Source organism: Podarcis filfolensis, assembly GCF_964270895.1.
Source record: "Podarcis filfolensis genome assembly, chromosome: 2".
Taxonomy (NCBI): Eukaryota; Metazoa; Chordata; class Lepidosauria; order Squamata; family Lacertidae; genus Podarcis; species Podarcis filfolensis.
The window spans coordinates 48213862-48231117 of NC_139605.1; the positions used below are offsets into that span (position 1 = coordinate 48213862).

Sequence of the window (17256 nt, forward strand, 5' to 3'; positions counted from 1 at the left end):
TCCCATAAGGTTTAATAACTGCACTCAGGATATTACTTACATGAAGATTTAGCTTGCTGCAGACACTTTATTCATAATTGTGTCTCTGTTTATCCAGTAACTTGTTTATTGTCTTTTTATGCAGTTTCTGATATCTCTTAGTTTAGTAAAGGAATCAAGGTAAAAAAAGCATCTTGAATTAGAAACCTGGAGCTGATCTCACCCTTTTCTGGCTGCTCTCTCTATTGCTAGTTAATTATCAGAAATGAGCAGACTCAGGTCTTCTCCTTCCCCTTTTAAATGCCATAAATACTGATTTCCGTGTGCCCAGATTTATGGTACTTAACATAGTGGTGGCAATTCTCCTTGTGTGTCTCCCAACCACTCCTATCTCACAAAGAGGGCATGAGCAAGAGGCCGTTTGTAATGATTACATTTGTATCCCATGCTTGCTCCAAGGAGATCCTGTGTTCTTCCCTTTTTATTTTGACTTCAACCATAGGACATAGACTGGACTAGAGATACTGGCTGACCCACAGTCACCCAGTGAGCCTCTTCTTGTGACTTCAATGTTTTTACCACTGAAACCAGCACATTTTTTCTTGAATGAAAACCTGACCTATAGATGTGGGAACAACTACAACTGGGTCTTCCTAACAGCATTATCAAGCCACATACTGCATTTTGGATTCTAGTGAACTCCCATGCAGAGCACTTTGCAACAATCCAATCTGGAAGTTACCAACTATGGAGTACAGTAGCAAAGTCATCTCTGTTGAAAATAGGTTGTACCTGGGCATAGGCACTACTAGCCACCAAGGCCACCTAAGCCTCCATTGTCAATGTTGGACCAAGGAGTACCCTTAAGCTATGGAGAGTCTCATTCCAGCAGAGGTCAACCCCATGGATGACAGTTCTTGCCACTTCTTGTGACTTCAATGCTTTTACCACTGAAACCAGCACATTTTTTTCTTGAAAGAAAACCTGACCTTTAGATGTGGGAACAGCTACCACTGTGTCTTCCTAACAGCATTATCAAGCCACATATTGTAACAGAATATCACTAAAACAAAAATATACCAAGTAAGAGAATTCTATTATGTTTATATTTGTTGTTTAGAGAATAAAAGTAATGGGCATTATGTAAACATAACAGCTAAAAATAAGGTTTTTTAAAAAATAATACAAAAAAAGCTGAAGGTATGTTTTAAAACAGTGCAAAATGAGCACCTAAGGCAGAAACCAGCAGGAAAAACTAGGTGAAACAAGAATGTATTCAATTGCTTCCCAAAAGTACAGATAGCGGGCACCTTTTGTATCTCAACAGTTTCCACAAAACATGTCACAAGCCAAGTCAACAGATCACATGCCAAGTCTAGGGGTCGCATAAACAGTTGAGAGATTCCATGCCCCACGGTAGATTAACTCAGTGAAAAATTCCAAATAATAGAGTAGGAAGAAATCACAGATAATGTAATCCAAACTTCTGTTGATTCTTTCACCCAAATCTTTCCCCATCCCATTCACATTTAAAACACATTGCTTTAAAGCTGAGGACCTTTCCCTGTTGGATCTTGCTTTTACTCTTGCTTCAACAGTCAGCTGGCAACTACTACTTACTTGTGTTTCAACCCCTGCAGTTCTGGAGGTCACACCAACATTTACTGCCCAAGCCTCCTGAACTACAGAAGCAAAAATATAGCTGTTTTCATGCAATCAGATTTTTAATCTTATTGCTTGTCATATTTTCATTCTTCATTATGTGAAGCTACACTGTGTCTACTTCTGTACCTTAATACTATAAAAAAATAGTGCACAATTATTAACCTTCATTCTATATAGTATTTGTCGTCCAAGCTGCACTATTCCAGCCTATTAGAAATCCTGCCAAACATATATTTCAGTATTATGTATACTTCAGCCTTTGATATGCTCTTTCCTAGTACATAGGCTAATTGACAAGATAGAAGGCATCAGCCTCTGAGGCTAAATTCTGAATCCCTTGTGGAATTGCCAGTCTTCACTCCTTTCCATCATTCATAGCACACATGGAATTTGGTACTCGTACCTTAAATACAGATTACTTTTGAACTACTTTGTATTGCAGACTAAATGGAATTGAATAGCCTGTTCTGCTAAGCAGGATTAGATTTCTTCATCGTTGCCTCTTCCGTAAATAATGCAATATAGAATCCTTCTGAAGCTAAACTATGTACTGTGTTCGCAACAAGGTTATGCAACTGAAAAATTGAACTATAGATTGTACTGTACACATCCCAAGAGTTTGGTCTTAAATGTCTCAAATATATTGCTATATTTAATTGTTCGCACAGAGCATACAAAACCATGCCCAATGCACACTAAATCTACGTGCCAGATACTGTACATTTCATGATATAGTACTACATATTTTCAACAGCTTAAACAAAATGTCCAAAGAAACGTATCTTGTATAGAAAGTCTATTTCCCCCCATGCTTAGTATATTTATATTGTTCTGCAGTTAACAAGGACCTCATTTGAAAGCGTATTAATTCATGACAATTTAATAGCTAAAAAGTTTTGTCTAGCAAGGTGTTTTAAAACAGACCACGGTTTCCTACAGTACAACCAACATTTTCTCTAACCCATACTTCCTCTAATATGAGAATAAGGAGAATGATAGTTACTTCAAAGTATAAGAAAAAGTATTTAAATATGTGGCCTGGTTTCTATTTTAATAAAGACTCCCATGTTTATTTCAAATAGCACATTGTTCTTATCATTACTTCGGAATGAACTACAAGCTAGCAAGCCTATAAAGCAAAATGTTTTGATTGATGTACTTCTGGCCTTGTTTCTTGGTCTGCCCCAAAAGTGTAACCTCACATATACCTATGCAGAATAAAATTTACCTAAAATTAGGGCTGCAAGTTCCCAGTCCCAACTCTTGCTAGGATAAATGGCCATTGCCAACAGTTCCACTAACCTAACATCACATAATACAATGACAGCGACAGAGACATGGACTATTAAACAAACAAACTTAGGATCAGAATCTAAATAGGGATAAATCTTGGTACTTCTGCTTTCCTGATTTGTTAATCAAACTGTCTTTTACATTACTATAAGCAACTTTCCCTACACAGAAAAAGGATGTTTTGTGTAATGCACTAAAATGGGGCACAATGAATAAAGTGTCCAAAGGTGATTACGGGGGAGGGGGGATTATGTGACTGTCTGTCAGACTGTGGCACAGACTACAGGTCAATGTTTCAAGCATCCAAAGCAAATGCAGATGCATAAACAGAGATGACATACATGAACAGAAGGTATAAATACTGCAGAATAGCAGGAATAATATGAAAAATAATGCCGTTCACATGGATACACTGAGCAGGATTGCATGTATGACCTAGCAGAGAATTTAATGGAATTCTTCAAGGATTTTTCTCATGCATTTCTCTAAAAATAATTCTGCTTTAAAAATCAAGTTAGCATATTTAACAACTTTATAAGAGCAGCACTATTTTTGGACTCTCGCACAACACAAGCTTTAACAGTGGCTATATTTGTCTCAATCTGCTCCTCTCTGAAGCATGTAAAATAAAATGTACGACAGAAACCTGCTTTGAGAAAGAAGGATGACAGCAATGCACACACAAAAAGCCCTGAACCTCTGGCTCTAGTGGGAAAAGAAAACTATATCATTGCCTACCTTCTGTTGGCGATGTTTTCAAGTGTCTGCAGAGGCCCTCAGTGTCCCCATATGTCTCTTTAATTTTTACTACTGCTTCTGTTCCTCGAAGTTCCATGAGGGAGCGCAGATCCAGAAGCGTGCACCCAAATTCTCCTGCATGATTGGCCTCATTTCTTTGGTTCTTTGAATAAAAATCGCTATTTGTCATGTCACCCATTGTTGCTGATGGTATTGCTCCACACTGCACTGTATGCAGCTCGAAAATTTGCAAGGGTGGAAACTCAAGTTCCGGCCTAAACAGTAGAACGAATCCACTTTATGCCGCTAGTAGTAACAGTTGAGAAAGCGAGGAATGACTGATGTGTCTCTGTCCACAGAATGGCTGCTTTCAAGGTTGCAGACCAGTTCCACCCCATTCACCGTTTCCCATTATGCTGCACCCAGGCTGTTGGCATCTACATGATCATCTCTTCCTTCAGACCTTAAGAAATAAATACAGAGCACACGTTAGAAAACGGAGCAAGATGCACTGAAATTTATTCCATCACCAAACCATGAAATGGGGCTTAAAAACAGAAGCCCGTCACACAGAAGGCTTTACAACAGCCCTGTAAAGATTTCACAAAAATTACAGTATTAGCTGGCTCCACAGAACTAGCTGTGTCACCCACAAGGCTCTTTCCAGCTCCAGCAGCAATAGCGGCAGTCCTTACTTTAATCAAATCCCGAGCGCACAAGCTAAATGAGATGCCTCATGAATATTAATAAGTATGCCATTAGCCCAACAGCCTCTGGTAGGGGCTCTTGTTCACACTGCTCTGTCAAACTTTCATTTGACAAGAACACACACACACACCTATGAAGTAATAAAAATTAATTGAGAACTATTACTTATGCTTTCATCCATTATAGAAACTGTTTTTCAGTTCAAGGAAAGTGAAATTGAAAACAGGGCATTTTCATTTCCAATCTGGAATACATTTAAATAAATTGAGCTTTGCAGCTTCGAAGATAAACACAAACATGAGGAAGATAAAAAAAACACTTGAGTGCTTAGACTAAACAGCAAGTCCTCTGTGTCATACAAATGGGGAAAGTTGCTCTCCTTCAGCACCACCTGTTATCTGACTCACCAGCACATTTGATACCCTTACTTAGTGAGAGCTGAATATTCCTTTGCAGAACTCCAAACAGGCAAACACACCTACCTTCAAGGGACTTTAATGTGCAATAGCCAGATACACAGAGATTATCTGTGAGAAAAAGCAGTTATTTAACATATTTTCTCTTTCTCAGACACATATACTAATGAGCTCTGGACAAAATGCTGAAGCTAGCTCTTATACTTCGCCACGGAGAATTCAGCTAAGATTAAAGGGTTTTGTTTTCTTTAAGTGGGTTAGTGCCTGTCCATAGTTCGATAAACTCAAACCTTTGAAAAGATTTTTTGCTGTTCTGCACAGCTGAAAAAAGACATTTTCAAACCCTAATATGACACCTTTTAGAAGCCACATGCATGCATTCCTCTTATAGAAAGAATCCAAGGATGTGTGAAACACACAGGAGAATTTCTGCAGTTGTTATTATTTTCCTGGACCAGAGCAATGGATGTCTGTGGGAGTTTCACTGGCTCAACAGAAAGTCTGTCAGACTGCGTGGGAACACAGATTGCTCATCACTTCATTAAATATATCACTTTATCAATTATTTCATTTAATCCAGACCCAGATGTCATTGCAAAAGTGTTTTCCTCTTCTGGTTGCATTTTCTCATAGTTTTTGTAATTAATATATTTCACTTCCCACTTCCCACTCTAACATAAAAAAGCAATCAAAACAGATGGGGAAGCACTTAAGGACTCAACTGGACATAAAGTAGGAAACAGCCTCCAGGATTAAACAAACAAACAAACTTCAATGCAGCTAATTTGATTGGGGAAGTGTTATTGATGGGATGGGGAGCTGTCCTCTTTTTTGCCAGTCCCCCACTCCAAAGCACCCCTCACCACCAAAGCTGCTATTTGCCACAATGGGAAAATGTCAGGGGTTGCCAACCATTTTAGGTGACATTTGAATTTTTCATGAGTACAGTGGATACCACCCCCTACTTGCTACTTCTTTGCCCCTTTCCTGGACCAACCCCCACACTTATCAGGAGACATAAAGGGGGGGAAGCATGTACACTTGCGCACACATACACACCTCACTTTTCTAAGGGTTAAGGGGAAAAGTCAGATCCAGTAGACTTCACCTGAGCCTTGGAAAAAATGGGAAAGAGCACGAATCTTCCTTCAGCTATATGTACTTTTCAAGGTAACCACCCTCAGCACCTCATGACCAAGGGGCAGTGAGGAAAGGAGCTCAGAGGCTTTGCTGGCATGAATGGAAGACCTCAGTGGTGCCCCATTGCCCACAGACACAACATTGGTGACCTCTGCTATAAGTACAACAGGCAAACTGGGGGAGTGGCACAGAGGGGCAAGGGTTTGACATATCCTCCACAAATGCAGCTTCTCTGACCAAATTTGCAGCCCCATGTGATACTATCTTTTTAATGAAACAGCAACAGTGATCCTGATCCCAGATCCCCTGGTTTAATTTGATCCTCAATATTTATACTTGTAGACAGGTCTGTTAGCATGAAAACTTATGTCAGACTGGATGGGATCACAAGAAGTCTCTGAGCCTAAAAAGATTAATATCTCACGAGAATTCGACATATAACACTAAAAACACAGGAATATTTTTGAATATTCACTCAATTTGATTGATGTGTTGCATTTTCCAGTTCCAGACAAATATTTCATCTGGTATAGTCACATATTTCATATTACCACAGAAATAGAGCTGCAGCCTTAGATTCTTCTTTCACAGCATATCCTTTCAGCTTACATAAGAAAATATCCTTTTATGATAGGATTTACACATCCCTAGAAAAGCGTCTGTGCAAAAGTGATGTACCACTACATTCTTTGAAGTAACTATTAGTTGAAATTTGGGTAATGAGTGCTTTATGTAAATACACCAGTTGCTTTTCCTTAATACCATTAATGTTGAATTTTCATACAGTGAATTAGAGAAGCATCTACATTCCTCACAGGATGTTTTTCAACAGGATAGTGATGCGTACAGTGTGTGCTCGGTTCACACTTCCATCACCATGTATGAATATTTGTTCCAGCTCTTGTAAATATCACTGAGTCATTTTTGTCAGCCAATGTCAGCCAATGATACTGTTTTCTCACATCCAATGAAATAATTTGCCTGTTTAATATTTTATTTGACCTTCAATTAAATATTAACCAACAAAAAAGCAGCAGATAGTCTACTCGTGGGACTACATACCTCTTATTAATGTTTATCCATTGGCTAGGGGATTCACTTAATGGCACAACCCCCTGGGAAATAGCATATCTTGTGTTTCTGGAAGGCAGGTCATAAAATGCAGAAAGCGCAGAGCATGACTACCATTATCCACTGATAATGCAGCTCTATAATCCCATGGAACAAGATATGCAACTTTCATTCGATCCTGAAATCTTTTTTATGAAAAGGCCAGGAAGTCTGCCAAGGAGCCTAGCAGTTTGCTGTAACTGAAACAAACACTGCCCTCAGACTCTTACTCAGTGATTAGCGCAATTGCTTCATAAAAGGCCGGGAATCTGAAACAAGGAATCAGAAGCTCCCAAAGACTTGGAGTAGTGACATTCTAGAAGACATTTTAAAAGTGGAAATATGAATTATCCTCCCTCAATTTACATTTCACTTGCCTAATTAAGTTTCTGTTTGGATTTGGAATGTTAGCATGTTGATGCCTGCATGTGTGGGCTGGGATCCAAAGAAAGAGCAAACTATTTGTGATTCCAAATATGTGAATAAATACTGTACATGAAGAAGTGAGGTACCACTGTCATCATTATCCTGGTCCATATCAACAAAATTGGGTTTCCTGCTTCTCTCCTTCTTCCTGTATCCAATTTAGAAGAAAGTTATTTGACAAAAGGAGTCTGTCATTATGTATTTCCACAGTGTCAACTAAATGACCTCCAATCTCAACGGAGGCCTCTAAAGCTCTATTAGAGTACAGCAAATAATGATTTCTTATCATTATTTCTTCTTTTGCCTCAAATTGCTCTGTCACAGTTTGCAGCAGGCTTCACTTAGATGATGATGCATTTTAGAATGCAAAGAAGAAAATTAAGTAGGTCCAGCAACTCTATCCTAATATTGAACTCTCAATATTTAGACAATATTGATATAAACAAGAAAGATCAGACCAATTTTAGCTTACTTCAAATATCGATATGCTGTTGAACTGGATTTTGCTTTTAAAAACAAAATAGATTTTGAAAATATATAATTGCACATTGGGGAAATTTTATGGCCCTAGTCTTTATCCTGTAACCCAGCAGTCTTACCAGACTATTTTTGCCCCCCACTGCGATATATTTACCAAACTCCAACAAAGAGTTTCCTTAAGTAAAGTGGTCCAAAGTCATGACAGCCTCCATATAGGCACATATTTAGAACCTTTCACAGATGAAAATGATAACACGTTTGTAACATTCGAAGGATCACTTTGCAATCTCCAAGCTCCATTGTTACATATTGCTGAATGCCTTCACAGCTTGGCCTTATACAGGGGTACCTCCAGTTGCGGACGGGATCCGTTCCAGAGGTCCGGCCGGATCCCGAGGTTTTAGCAACCAGAGAGACTGCTTCTGCGCGCACACACGTGGCAGTAGAGTGCTTCTGCGCATGCGCGCGGGGCAAAAACCCAGAGATATACTTCCTGGTTTGCCACTTACGTATCCCAAAGTTTGCATAACTGGAGGGATACGTAAGCGGAGGTACGACAATATTATGGTCATTTAACCTGCAACCCTAACCTGGAACAGTCATTAATATAACTTTAACACTACAACTCTTCTTTCTTGCATCATTCAAAAAATACTGGGCTGCCAATTGCCTACAAACAGTACACACTAGCAATAACTCACATCTAATTAAAATGAAGAGATTTTGGAGAGCCACTGCCAGTCAAAGCAGACAATATAGGGCTAAATATACAAATAGTCTGACGTGATAGAAGTCAGCTGTCGATGTTTTCATGCTCAACAAGCTGTTCTGAACTTCCCTTATCAAAAGAAAAAATCACCCTTGTAAGTCTGTAGATATTTCCAAGGACGTCTACAGTACATTGTCACTAGGATGAAACAAGCTTGGAAAGGACAGATAAGGCTGCCTTTTACTAATGTTGCAGAATAAGAATCATGGAAAATCTGACTCAACTCAAATGTTATTGTAGAACAACCAAAGAGCTTTTCTTTCTTCTTCTTTTTGTACCAGTCAACAAACTATGTGTGCTTAACATCCATGAGATTTAAGTGCATGTAGCAAGTGTGAACTGGGTGTTTAGGGGCCAAATAATGAGGGGGATCAGATATTTAGGATATAGGCATAGCAAGATTACAAACAAAAACAATGCTTGTTCCATCCATATTAATGGCCATAACACAACAGTATGAACAAGGGAACAAAACATTACATACATACGCCATTTTAGCAGTACTCAGAGAAGGAGCAAAGTAGAAGCAGAAAATACAATCAGGGACTGCAACAACCACATCCTACCCACAAATGGAGCCAATGAACTCACTGCAATGTGGACACATCCAGCCATACACCGCTACATCCCCCAACTTGCAGCCTGCTTGAGTGCCCTTTATCAGCTCCTGTGGTGCAGGCAGAAATCACTCACTACTGTCAGGCCCTAGGCTTCATGACAGGCATGGGTCCAGGTCCCCTTAAGCTTCTCACATTCATGGCTTCTGAGCACTATTTCTGATCCTGTATGTGTGGGTGGAATGATAGTGTTTTAAAACACTCTGGTTTTATCTATTAATGTTGTTTCACTTTGGTAACAAAGCATTCTTTCCCCGCTTGAAATCAACGGCACAGACATCCCAAAGCACAACTGAGGGATTTCTGTCACTGATGCCTTGTAATTAATTAATTAATTAATTAATTAATTAATGCTAATTAGTGGGCAATCAGGATCAGTAGGTGTTCCTAGACACATTGGTACGTCGGGTTACGTATCCCTCTGGATACGTAATCTTCAGGTTGCAAACGCGGCAAACCCGGAAGTGTATACTTTTGGGGTTTGCCGCGCGTGCATGCGCAGAAGCGATCTGCACACATGTGCAGAAGGGCACCTCCGGTTACGGACTTTTCGGGATACGGCCGGGCCTCGGAACGGATCCCATCCGTAACCAGAGGTATCACTGTATTGGAATAAAGGTCACACCTATTTGCTAGGGTGGAGACTGAGAAACAGCTTTACAATTTCAATCTAGCCAGAGGAACAGAAAGATTGATCCTGTGTGCATGTTCCAGTTTACTCTGCACCCAGTGCACTCTCACCTCTCACCTTTGGTTTAGGAAGCACTGTATGTGTTACATTAGCTACAACCGTATCTATGATGCAACTATCCTGCTATTTCTTATGAAATGCTGCATTTTGATTCATTTCCCACTCAAACCAGCAATGATCCTAACTGAGGGGGCAAATGGCCTAGCCTTTGTTATCTCTCTCTCTCTCCATGTGGAATTCAGTTTGTAAGGAGCTCAGAGCATGGCTTTAACCAGCCTCTTTTGTTTCAGACCAGAATGGAGTCTAATAGTAGCATTTTTCCCCTCTACCAATAGTTTAGAAACATTTACCTTCTGTAACTAAGCAACATTTTGACTGCCTTTGCAACTTTTCGGATTGCTATATGGAAAAGCATGACTCTGACCTTTGAAGGGTTTTGTAAGTAAACCACTTTATGACTTGCCAAATGTACAGTCTATCTCTGTGCTGGGGAAAACTTGGAAGCAGCTTCTAAAACTGGACATTTGGGGAGTCACTGGAGAGGGAACATTTTAAAGGTTTTACTGGCTATATTTCCTTGCTTTGCTTTGCTGCATGTTTTGTGATGTTAAATATCTGCTGAGGTTCTCTCAACCAAACAGTACTTGCCCCAAACTTGGGTCTTGATTCCAACAAGTAGAATATTCTGTTGGCATAGCTCTATCAGTAGAGTAATTTTGCGAGTGGAGGGGCTGGAAACGGCAGCATCAGAGATGAATCTGGGAAGGAATGGGCTTAGTCTGAAACCTAAACTTACTTAGATCTTGCTCCCATCTTCTATGGCAGTGTATAATTTAAGCTAAAAACCGATCTGAACTACTTTATAATCAAATTATACTGGTCCTACCTCAGTGTTCTGATCCTCAACTTCCTTTCATCTCAGTAAAAAAAAAGCAGTGTCACAAAAATATTTGTGCTTTATTCTATTTTTGTCTTTCTCCACCCAACCTGATATTAAATTTAATTTAAAGGCAAACTAAGGAAAACTGTACCAATGAACCCTTGTTAACTTCAAGATCTTAAATTGTTGTTTAAATTGGAAAAGCTGTAATTAATCCAAGCAACTAACCAGTTCATAGAAGAGAGAAATTCCTGCTGCGAAACAAATATTATTGTGTGTTTAGAAACTGACAGAAACCGCATTCATCTAAAAAGTGGAGCAAACGGCAGATAATGCAGAAGAAATAAGATTGGATAACAGTAGCCATTTGCTCTTCCTTATACTCAGTGCTTTTCTTCTAGAAAAAAACCAATGCTGGTACTGGATACCTTTGATTAATCTCCTTGTGTGGTATAAGCAGTGGGGTTTTTTCCTGGTGGTACTCGAACAAGTGGAAAGCAATTTCCCACTGCTTTTTCAGGGTAATGGTTTCATATACCACTAATAGATGAGAGAAATAATACTCCATAAAGATTCCAAAGATCCCTAGAATGCATATAATTTATAAAGTAATTATCAAAACAACTGGATGCCTCAAGTATCTAGGAGTGGCTACTCCTCCTGGACATGTGGCAAAATAAACTGCCAGGCATTGCAAGGAGCCAACATGCTAATTCGTATTTTGTCCAAAGGAAAGGCGCTGAGTTGGAATAATTTTCAGCGCCCTCATTCATCATTGCTTTCACTTGCACGTAGCCAATCAAATTTAGTAACAGATGATGTTACTAAGTGGCATTGCATTGGCTCCAAGATTCTTTTCTTGTGCAGCGTTTTGCTGATATTTGCCCATGTGCACTGATAAAATACCATAGGTAATCTTGATTTGATTGTATCTGCAACTAAATCAAAAGCCTATTTGTGTGTTCTTTACCAATATTAAGGAGTGGACATGCATGTCAGTAAAACATTACACCAAAGGAATATTACTTACCATCACCTTAGGATTACTTTGTATCTCAGTAATTTCTTAGTCTGCATTTTGCTACTACTAACAGAAAGCTACAAATTAAATGAGAGATGTGGAAAAGCTCTACATGCTCCTGAATTGCATAAATTTTCCTAGTTCAACTAAAATCCAAGTGGAGTGGAACACTGAGCAGAATGAGCCCACAAAATGAGCAATTTTTTTTTTAAAAAAGAGAGTAATTCCTTCATCATATTTCCTGCCAGTAAAGAAGCCCACTGGGTGAACTATTCTACACATATTGTGAGAATGAATTATCTCAGGAGTGCAAGCCACGTCATACACTTGATAATGAACTGATTAAGCTTACTGCATTCCTTACTTCGCCTTTCGTCCACAGTTTCCTCATAATTTATAGCTCGCATTTTACCCTCACAATAATCTTGAGATGTCACTCTGTGAGTTTTATTGCTGGGGCTGGGGGCTGGGGATTTGGGTCTTCATAGTTCTAGCCTTATATAAAAAGCACTATGCCACATTAGTTCACATGAAATACTGCAAATATACTAGGTGTCCTTTATTTTTTCCTATAAGTAAAAAGTTAACTGACAAGTTAAAGTTAAAGTAAGCGATACTATTTAAACTGTTCCCTGTTTTCCCAATCTTTTGACTTTTTTGGGGGGTTCATGCCCTGTACTGACCTGGTGCCAAGCACTGAGGCCTTAGAGGTTGAACCGGACACTCCACAGGTCAAAGATCCTGAGAAGCAGTCAGGGTGCCCTAGAAGTGGTGATGAGGATCTCTTGGAGGGGTCCTCTCAGCAGGAGACATGCTGAAAAGCTCTTGGAGCTGTCAAGGAGCAGGTAGAGCCACCCCTCAGTCCTTGAGAACACCCAGCATCAAAAGGCTCAGGCCAAAGAGTGGCAGCAGAGTATGTGTGTTCACACCAAGAGTCTCCCCATGGCTCATGAATAAGGGTCTTCTCATGAGTAAACAATCCCTAGAACTCCTTTGCAGGGTTAGGGTGTAGTCTTGGAGGGTGCAATATATAAGGTCTCTCTTCTGAGCCTTCCAGGTGCTGCAAACAATGCATGCTCCTCCCTCCTTGCACCTTATTTGAGGTCCCCTCTCCATTTTTGAACTATATCAACAATATATTTCAATATTTGAAAGATTACCTTCTACCCTACAGACCCACTTGTGTGGCAAAGTAGTTGTGTCACCTTCAGAGTTTTTGGGATGGAGACCCAGGAGAAGCTATTCCCTGTAGCATCCACTAAGATGTGGAATGCCCTCCCCATGGTGGTGCACCTGCCACCTTCACCGAATAACTTTATTTGTTTGCTGAAGAAACCCCTCTTTCTGATTCTTGATTGTTCTGATTTTAATATTGTATTTTTACATTGTTGTAACCCACACTGAAAGTGAGAGCTGGACCATAAAGAAGGCTGATTGCCGAAGAATTGATGCTTTTGAATTATGGTGTTAGAGGAGACTCTGGAGAGTCCCCTGGACTGCAAGAAGATCAAACCTCTCCATTCTTAAGGAAATCAGCCCAGGGTGCTCACTGGAAGGACAGATCCTGAAGCTGAGGCTCCAAAACTTTGGCCACCTCATGAGAAGAGAAGACTCCCTGGAAAAGACCCTGATGTTGGGAAAGATGGAGGGCACAAGGAGAAGGGGATGACAGAGGACGAGATGGTTGGACAGTGTTCTCGAAGCTACCAGCATGAGTTTGACCAAACTGCGGGAGGCAGTGGAAGACAGGAATGCCTGGCGTGCTCTGGTCCATGCGGTCACGAAGAGTCGGACACGACTAAACGACTAAACAACAACAAAAACCCACACTGGGACCCTATCATGAAAGGTATGCAAGAAATCTACTAAATAAAAAGCAAAAGCAAGCCAATGCCAATTGATATTTCCAACACACAGTTCTCAGTGACTATTTGGCAATGGGATACTGTTGTCAAATAAAAAGTTTTTGGAAATGCCTGCAGAAGTTAATCTGTATGTGAAATTATTCACATGGCTCAATGGACTATAGCTCTGGAGACTTCAAACTTTCTATAGCAAGGCAGTTCAGGTAGGTAATGTTTCTCACTGGCAAACAACACTAATTGGTTTGAGAATGGTGATTTACACTGCCCTTGCCCTTGAAGGAACCAGTAAGTAACTCAATTGTGAGCACAGGGAAATCATAGCACTCAGTTGATGCCCAAGTGAGAGGAAACACTAGGCCATTACTCCTAACTCCATTTCAGTAATAAAGAAATAAACATTGTTCATTGCGTTTTATTTCCTATTAATCCATTCTGCTTGGTATCGCCTATTTTTTCAAAGAGTGCTGCAGCCTGGCTCCTAATTCAAGGACACTCCACACTCTCACTTCGCAGCTGACATCTCCCAAGCTGAAATATAGGCAAAGGGTCCTCCTTTGCCCAAGCCCACCCTGCTTGCGTGCTCTCCTTATACATTTCACATGCTCACCCCTCTTTATGAATCAAAACAAAAGGAAATGGTCAGATAAGAGAATCTGAGATATAAGGTGATGGTTATGCCTGGAGATGCTGTTGATGGGAAGGAATAATAAAAGAGTATCTTTTTTGCCTTAACTTTACATACTGAATCAACCCCAAAGAAGACAACATTACTGTCTCTTCATCCATGAGAGAATTATCCCTCCCTCCCATATTAAACCTTAAAGTTCAAGGTCCTCACTAAAGTTAATAGAACTCTAAGCATTCATTTTTGGAGGGAAGTGGGTGGTGCTGTGGTCTAAACCACAGACCCTAGGGCTTGCCGACCAGAAGGTTGCTGGTTCGAATCCCCATGACTGGGTCCCAGCTCCTGCCAACCTAGCCATTCGAAAGCACGTCAAAGTGCAAGTAGATAAATAGGTACCACTCCAGCGGGAAGGTAAACGGTGTTTCTGTGTGCTGCTCTGGTTCGCCAGAAGCGGCTCAGTCATGCTGGCCACATGACCCGGAAGCTGTTTGCGGACAAACACCAGCTCCCTTGGCCAGTAAAGCAAGATGAGCTCCGCAACCCCAGAGTCGACCGCGACTGGACTTTACAATTAGGGGTCCCTTTACCTTTTAAGCATTCATTTAAACCAGAGCAGGGGAAAATGCTGGGGAAAGCTCTTTCCCTGAGTGATTAATCCACACTCTTAAATACTTTCATTTTCCTTATTGGTCCTGGAGGCTACTACCTTTATATGGGAAGCATGTTGGCATCATTGCAAGCACAGCCCTTGATTGGTGGACACTGACAGTGTTTCCAGGAATGTCGGAGTGTTTCTGTCATTTTTACACTGTGTTTGTGTTTTCTATACAACCCTAATCCCTCAAAGGCTCAACATATACAGGTTATAGCAGATGTTCTGTTATTGTAGCTGTGGCATGTTTTCCTATCCATTTCTTGATATTTTGCTGTTGTGCATCTCCTCTTCTTTATTACTACTCAGAATTAATTTGACCCTTTTGTTTAATGCAAATGTTGCCAAAATTAAGCTGTTATTCATTTAACCTTTTATAAAATAAAAAACAGCAATCTCTCTTTTATGCGCTCCCCCAGACATAAATATTAGGACTACAAGCTTTAAACTGTAAATGAATCAACTAAAGCAGCGGTGGGGAGTTTTTCGTCCTTCAGATGTTGCTGGACTACAATTCCCATAATCCCTGGCCATTAGCCACACTCGCTGGGGCTGATAGGAATTCTAATGCAACAACACATGGGGGGCAGGCTCCCCGCCCTTGACTAAATACTTAGGCTGCAACCCTAAACACCCCCCCTCTTAATATTGATGGTTGTGGGGAGGGGTTAGAAGCAGCATAGCTCCTGCTCACTGGCCTCCACTGGCAGACACAGTGTTGTTGATTGGTGGGGCTCCACTGTTACAGAGCCCAATCTCTACCCAAACAGGCAGGGCCGGGGCAACATAGGGCTGACCACAGGTCTGCTGCATCTGACGTTGTTCCAGCTTCTGGAGAGGGGCCTGATCTGGAACACTGCTGGTGTGCCAGCCTGGAGCTGACTCAGCAAAAGACCAAACAGCAAATTCCAAAACACCCACCTGCCCTGATCAGAAAGAGCCAGCAGTGCTTTCAATTAAATGGTGGCTGTTCAGTTCCAGTTGTCCCTGGCCCCTCATTAGGACTGCTCTGCCTGTTGATTAGATGGTACAGATCAATGCTAATTAGTGCAACTGAACCTTGTGTTTGTATTTGTTTTATGAGGGGCGGGGGTTAGGAGTTTACATGGTTCTGGCACGTTACTATAAAAAAAGGAATGAAAACCAATGCAAATGCTGCAGTCCTGTGCATGCTTACTTGGGAGTAAATATTGTTAAACTGAGTGGGACGTATTGCTGAGTAAACCTAAGACAATTCTGCAACAAGCACCTTGCCATTTAAAAAATGAGAAAGGTGTTTGGGTTTTTGTTAATTGTAAGTAGACTCTGTGTCTCAAAAAAGTCAGCTATACCGAGGCCTTTTTTATAACGGGAATTTATTTATTCAGTTGATTAAATTCAACCAACATATTGGTAAGAGGTAGGGGTTTATCACCAGACAGCCTGAGTAAATGCTCTTGTTCATTTGATCTTATAGCACCAAACAACATGCAAATGATTCTACTATACCTTCTACCTCAACAAACCCTCTAAAATTTACAGTAATACAAGTTATTTATTTGTATGACTTCTTACCTGCCCTTCACCATAACATGGTGTTACAGCAACAGAAAATGAAATTATAACAACATAGCATATCCAAATGATATGGACATCTGTGCCCTCTTTTGCAAGTGGGTCAGGAGGTGCAACCCACAGTGTACCAGCCCTAGAAAATTCTGCTGCCTTCCCTCCAGAGTAGTACCGATTTCAAGGACTGTCCACCATAGGAGTAGCAGCACTTTGCCAGAGGGAAGTAGAACTGAAGCTGGGCCTGCCCATTACTACTGCAGTAATTCTTACTGCTGGTCACTTTCTTGCTTGCTCTGATAATCGTAAGACAGAAATAGCTGAGAATATCCCTCATTATATTTTACTGCACTACCCTCTTCAAGCTTTGTCCTTGGAGCAGCAATTCTGTGTGCTGTGCTTCTAGTCTGTTGCTCTAGCCTATAAATTGCCTTAACGTTCCCAAAATTTCCTTCAGGTACTTATTCTAATGACAGCATGTGGAAACCACTGAGACTTCAACAGAGAGGAAAATGAGGTTTCACATTCATGAAATTCCCAAGCCTGTAGAGACTTGAGAACTGAATCCTAAGGACGACGTCACTTGGAGTTGGATGTGAGATATAAAGGCAACTGCACATTCAAAGAGATTGA

The 17256-nt window shown here is 40.6% G+C and overlaps 1 protein-coding gene and 1 long non-coding RNA gene across 17 annotated transcripts in view; one reads left to right on the forward strand and one right to left on the reverse strand.

Moving 5' to 3' along the window:
* LOC310757877 overlaps positions 1-17256 on the forward strand; it is a 518075-nt gene that overhangs the window by 174188 nt on the left and 326631 nt on the right. The gene's annotated exons all lie outside the window — the stretch shown is intronic.
* The window catches only part of ATP2B2 (ATPase plasma membrane Ca2+ transporting 2), a 353226-nt gene that overhangs the window by 138862 nt on the left and 197108 nt on the right, over positions 1-17256 (reverse strand). For all 16 annotated transcript variants that reach the window (XR_014545439.1, XM_083603273.1, XM_083603266.1 and 13 more), the window contains one exon: positions 3676-4138. Coding sequence is in view for 15 of the 16 variants with exons in the window: in XM_083603273.1 (XP_083459399.1) it covers positions 3676-3874 (199 nt within the window). In the remaining variant the exon portion in view is untranslated. The remainder of the gene's footprint in view (positions 1-3675; positions 4139-17256) is intronic.